The sequence below is a fragment of the Primulina tabacum genome, chromosome 3 (assembly GCF_025594145.1).
Source record: "Primulina tabacum isolate GXHZ01 chromosome 3, ASM2559414v2, whole genome shotgun sequence".
In the NCBI taxonomy this organism is placed as follows: domain Eukaryota; kingdom Viridiplantae; phylum Streptophyta; class Magnoliopsida; order Lamiales; family Gesneriaceae; genus Primulina; species Primulina tabacum.
Window position 1 is genome coordinate 49,980,967 of NC_134552.1, and position 6,538 is coordinate 49,987,504.

General features: G+C 34.0%; 1 protein-coding gene across 1 annotated transcript; it reads left to right on the top strand.

Moving 5' to 3' along the window:
* The first annotated feature begins 1,209 nt into the window (after positions 1-1,209).
* LOC142538766 (toMV susceptible protein tm-2-like) lies at positions 1,210-2,978 on the top strand. Its single transcript, XM_075644067.1, has 4 exons — positions 1,210-1,571; positions 1,625-1,765; positions 1,981-2,351; positions 2,686-2,978. Exons 1-4 carry the CDS (start codon positions 1,210-1,212, stop codon positions 2,976-2,978), a joined length of 1,167 nt encoding a protein of 388 aa, XP_075500182.1.
* The last annotated feature ends 3,560 nt before the right edge of the window (positions 2,979-6,538 follow it).

Consider the following 6,538-nt stretch of genomic DNA (forward strand, 5'->3'; position numbering starts at 1 on the left):
TTTGTTTTGTTGTTGAATGATTTTTCAATTTTTTACAATCATCAACTATAACTCTTGTGAGGGCCCGTGCTCCTGATTTATTTTTAATTATCAAATAACTAGGATTTATTAGCGTAAACAGGCGAAAACGAGTAAAAATTTTTCCATTTTGGACCTATAGAAATTTCGGCATAACCTCATCGTAAATAGAACATACCAAAAATTCCAAAACAACACAACTAAACATTTATACTCAAAAATAGTGTCCACTAAAACAAACAAAATACCAATCGGCTCTCTCACACCAACACAGAGCCAGCCAGGCTCTATCACACCAAATATGATCCAACACTCAATAATACAACCATACAAATACACGAGGCATCTCCTCGAAAAATGACTCAATATATATAGTATAAATATCCCGGGACTCCGAAATCAAACAGACTCACTGGGCTCCACTGGCAGACGCTCTGCCAGCTGCATCAGAACCACATGTATAACCTGCTATGGAATCACAAAACAAACCATAGCAGCCCCGAGGGACAGGGGTCAAACCCCAGTACGAAAATCAAATAAATTACAACATAAATAAATGACATGTAACGAAATCAATGCAATGCATGTAGGGTATCAAATTGGATCCAAAGAAATGATAGCAAAAACTGTGGCCGCATGTGCCAAGGGGTGTGACGTGTCAAATACGCCCTCGGCCCTGCACATCTGCGTCAGGGGTGTCAGTCTGCAGAACTGCTCGGCCCTTCCGCTAGTCATCAGAGGTGTGACGCTTAAACGCCCTCGGCTCTGATGTCTAAATAACTCATCCAAGAGTAAACAGAAATCTCGGAAAACAACGGAGTCATGGCTCGATATGAAGGCATGCTTAACAATGCATATAAGTTCACATATTATTCCAATATATTTAAAAACTCACATTTATTTTAAAAAAATGAGGAATAATCTTAAAATACACTCAAATAGCACAAATAGCACATAAACACATAATTCTCATAAAATCACATCAATTACACGTCGTTATAGACGTTGTAAGGAATCGATCAATCCGTACCTTAAATTACAACAATAACTTATGAACTCCTTGGTGCTTCCTTAGTTACTAAAACCTGCGGCAAATAATTTATTTCCATCAAATAAATATTTACTCTTGTTAACTACGAGGTTGTTAGAAGTGGTTTTTACGCAAGAACTTCGGGTAATCTGCTTCACCAAATGAAATTTTTGGATGAAGATCAAAGATGGAAATTACTTCAGAAAAAGGTTTTTGAAAAAGAATCTTGTCCTCTCCAACTGGTGGAAATTGGGAAAAAGATTGCAAGAAAATGCAGGGGACTTTCACTCACGATAATGGTGGTTGCAGGACTACTTCATTCTCTTGGCAATATGATCAAAGAGGATATGTGGGAAAGTGTTTTGGAAAATATAAGTTCAACAGAATCCACAATTGCACAACATTGCTCAAAGATATTATGCTTGAGTTATGATCGGTTACCTCTTCGATTGAAGCCATGTTTTCTCTATTTTGCGGCTTTTCCAGAGGATTCTAAAATCGACGTTTCTAAGCTAGTCAAATTGTGGGTAGCAGAGGGATTTATTAAACCAGGTGATCAGTCTAAATGCTTGGAAGATGTGGGGAGGAGTATTTGGATGATCTTGTCAATAGAAGTTTGATCTTGGTGAACAAGAAAGAGCCGGACGGGAAGCTTATAACTGTTGGAATTCATGATTTGTTGAGGGAGATCTGTCTAAAAAAAGCTGAAGAACAGAGGTTTCTTTATCAATTCTCATCCAAGAGGAATTCTAGAGAAATCGACATGGAGAATCCAAGTATTCGTCTCAGTTTTCTTTACACTCCGAGTTATCAAGAATGCCAAATACATGATCCAAGTCTACGTTCAGCTCTACTTTTCTCCAATAGATATCTAAAATTAAGATTGTCTCTATATTGTAGGCGCCTTAATATCTTGGACACACCCAATGCAGATTGGCGGAGTTTCTTAGATGTAATCCAAAACTTGTCAATTTAAGATATATTGCCTTCGCCTTGAACAAGGAATCATCCCCCTATGGATTTCCTACCTCAATATCCAAACTTCCCAATCTCGAGACTATAATTGCTTGTGTATCTAACCTCGCATGGAGTCATTTATTGCCAGTGCCCTATGAAATTTGGGGCATGCCCAAGTTAGGGCATTTGATCATGGGCAGAAGGCATTTTCGTTTATCATATCCCTCTAACATAGGAATTAGTGAAGAAAGTGATCTACGAACACTTGACACGGTGGTTGATTTCAGATTTACTGGAGAGGTCCTTCAAATTCTTGTGAATCTTAGAAAGTTGAAAGTTTTGTTTGGTATGAAACATCATGATTGGGATTATTTTCATCTCCACAATCTTTTCCATCTAAGAAATCTTGATGATTTAGAAGTTTCAGTGGAGGACTTGCCTAACCCTCCTCCTATGATATGGAACCATGCCTTTCCAATCAGTTTGACGAAGTTGACTCTAAGAGGAGTTCCTTTTCTTTGGGAAAACATGACCATAATTGGGTGTCACTCCCAAATCTTCAAATGCTCAAGATGACATACATTAAAGGTACCAGACCTTCCGAATGACACCTTCGGAAGGCCAATTTCTTCGTCTCAAGTACTTCTTTTCTTCGTTAAATTATCTTGTGAGTTGGGAAGCGGAGAAAGAGCACTTCCCAAGCCTTGAAAGCTTGATTCTTTGGGAAGTATATTCGATCGATGAGATCCCTTGTGGCATAGGAGAGATAGATTCACTTCAACTCATTGAGTTATTCAACAGTAAGGATTCATTGATCAATTCAGCAAAAAGAATTCAAGAGCAGCAACATGAAAATGGAAACGATGCATTTCAAGTTCTTGTTCATGATTCTAATGATAACAAGTCTGACTTTGGATATGAATTTGTCGTGAACAAGCATACAAACTGGGAAGAATATCGCCTTCCTGCATAAAACCATTTTGATTCATTGTTCAGTTGTCTATTACTTGTAAACATTTTCATTTCAAACTTATGTGCACTATTTCTGTTAAATAAAATTTACTAGAATCCTTCTCTTCTTCTGTCCATATGATTAATGTTAGCTTTTAAGGTCAGATTTTCCTCTGCTAAATGTTTATGTTATATTGGATTCTTAGGTTGTCTCTGTATTCTAATAATTTCTAATAATGAAAGTTTTCCTATTCCGTGTAGCTTCTGTTGTCTGTAGTTTAAGTATTTCAAAGTATATCATCGAGTTTTCCCATATCGTGCAGCTATGGAAAGTAGGTAATGCTGAATAAAGAGTGTCTTTTTGCCAGATATTTGTTTGTGGTTGAAGAATCAAGCCTGGTCCCTCCTCGATGTTTTGCTGGAGTACTAACAGAGTGTTATGTATTGCTGACATGTTCAGCTACGAAAAATCGGAGCAAATAAAAAAAATCGATTTATTTTGGACCAAATTTTGTCCAAATAGATGAAGAAAAAATTCTTTGTAGGCCAATTTACGGGACTGATTTTAGTAGTTTTCCCATCTTAAAGACATTTATCATAACAAGCATGATGCACGTGCGTTGCACAGTAATATCAATTATATTATACAAATAAAAAAAATTGATTTTCTAAAAAATAATTTGAATCATCTTGTTATTTATCTGAGCTTAATTTGTTTCCCAAATTAAATTTCAATCAGTTGATTTTATGTTATATAATAAATTGTATTGAACATAATATATAGAACAAAATGAGCTGAAACAAAATTTTTTAAAAAATTATATATTCAAACACCACGTATAAAGCATAATAACCTAAAAATCAATCAAATTATGGATTTTATCAATGTATAAATCATAATATACAAAAACGAAGCATACTAAAGAAAAATAATTATCAATTTAAAATCACTATGACTAACTCATAAAAACAATATTAAATTAAAACAAATGAAATAGTTATAATATTGATAGTAAAATATAACTCATAATATTTAATTAACCTCCTAAAGTCCTCCTAAAGAATTTTTTTAATTTTTATTTTTACAATTCTATATCATGGATAATAAATTTTATATATCGATCTTTCGTATACTAAAATTGATGACTATTAATTTCTTGTTAAATAAGTTTTAAAATAATAAATAAATCAATATATGTAAAGAAATGCACATTCAAATAAGATTATATGGTAAATATCAAATAAATTCATATAATAATTATTAAATATAGATTTTAAACTATTGGTATGATTTTCACCATTAAAATTTGAAATATAACAAAAGAAATAAACTTTCATAAAAAAATGTTATTTTTGTATCTATTGAATTAATTAGTTTGATTTCAAATAAAGATATTAAATATCATATGTAAAAATTCTGATACTTTGACAAATGCTAATCAATTATCATTGTAATTATATTTATTATAAGGATTATATCATATATTGTTTTTATAGTAGAAAATAACTTAGAGTCTTTTTATTGCTCAGTTAAATCTCTTTTCATGAATTACATATTCAAAATTTTGATTGATGATTGATTTTACAAGCAATACATATAATTTTTTAGTTATACAATTTAATAAAATAATTATGCCTATAACATATATATATTCGTTATAGATGATATTTTTCATATTTTTTTGAAATCGTACTATCTTTTAAAATAAAAATTAAACTTTTTACTTTCAATTCTTTGTTAAAAAACTCATAAAATATGTTAGTTATTCTACTATTGCACATATAGTTATAAATTTTTCATATATCTTTTTTTGATACTATAATTTATTACTTAATTAAAAATTGCACTAAAAATATAATTACAAAATTACAATAAAATCATTGGGGAAAAAATGTAGAGAGAAAATTAAAAGAATAAAACATTTAAATGTAGTATAAAGATGAGTTATTTGATAAAATTAATATAGGAGTTACATTCTATTCTTGAAGTATGTATAGAAGGTTAATTTTGTCATTGCATAATTGGAAAACAATGACATTTATTCATACTTTTTTTTTTTTTGAGAAAAACTTGCAAATTTATTAAGAGAGGACAAGTCTGGATTTACAAGTTTTACTAACCAATAAGGAAAACTCTCATTCTTCCAAACAAAAGGATCGGGAGAAAAAATAGCAAAAGAAGCTAGAGCATGTGCAATTGTATTGGTAGATCGCCTAACATAAAAGAGATGTCGAATGTCATTTTGCTCAAGAAGTCGTCTAATATCCTCCGCACAAGATCCAACATAACTCAGATCTTCCTCTGGACACATGACTGCTTGCACCGCCAGAAGAGAATCCGAGTTAATGTGATTAATGAGAATATTATGCTCCTGCACCACCCTTATCCCAGCAGCAATCGCTCCAAGTTTGGCGAGGGCCACCGGCTGAGGCTTAAAAATCGTCATACCAAATGCTAGTACCATCCTGCCTTCGTGATCTCTTACCACCCCGCCAATCGCAAATTGATTAGAGGTTTCCTTATACGCTGCGTCCACATCAAGACAAAGCTGATTGAAAGGAGGGGCTATCCAAGAGCAAGGTGAAGGGGGTGCAGTAGGTGGACATGTGGTTTTCAATGTGAGCTTTGAGCAGACTGGAATTCATGCAGTAAAGCCTCACTCCCATCAAAATTAAGAACCTTCATAGTGCTTTTCTGCTTGTGTACAATCTTGAGTCTCTCGCTGCACACAGCATAACTACGCATAGCAAAGAATTCAAATTCCAGTTTACCCAGTTTCTCCTTCATCCCAATGAAAATATCAAACACATCCAAAAACCGAACTCCTTTCAAAAATAGCCAATACCCAGAAATTTCCAGCATGGTTTAATAATAGGGCATGCAAACAATGCATGGCTTGTTGTATCTACGCCATAATTACAAAGAGGGCAAACTCCAGAGGTCGGCACATGATGAGAACTCAGGTTGACAGATGTTGGGATTATATCATTCAACGCACGCCACAAGAAAATACGTACCTTTGGATGGAGGGAAAGAGCCCATAGGAATTTTCACCAATCCTTTAGAGGCAGAGTCGAGCTATGTGAAGGGGAATCATAGAGACCGATTTCCGCTTTGTATCCCTCTTTTACAGAATATCTTCCTTTAGAGTCAAAAAACCAATAACAAAAATCTACTCGCCTTAAAGTCGATAAAGGGATAGATAAAATATTAGACGCAATGTGGGGCTGAAAAATTGTGTTCACTATCTGATCATTCCATCTACCATTGTTGATAAGAGTGTTCACTGTTCCATACTCAGCCCGGTCAGATAGAGTGGGCTAGAGACACCCACCACCAAGTATCCAACGATTATCAAAAGTAGAGATGTGTTCTCCATTTCCCACATGCCAAAGAAACCCTTTCTCCATAAGAGACCGGCTCCACATAATAGATCACCAGATATAGGATGGATTACTCCCCAAAGAGGCAGCCATAATATCTTGATGACGGAAATATCTCTCTTTGAGAACTCGTGCAACCAGAGATTGTGGTTTTACTATTATGCGCCAAATTTGCTTAGCCAACAAAGCTTTATTAAA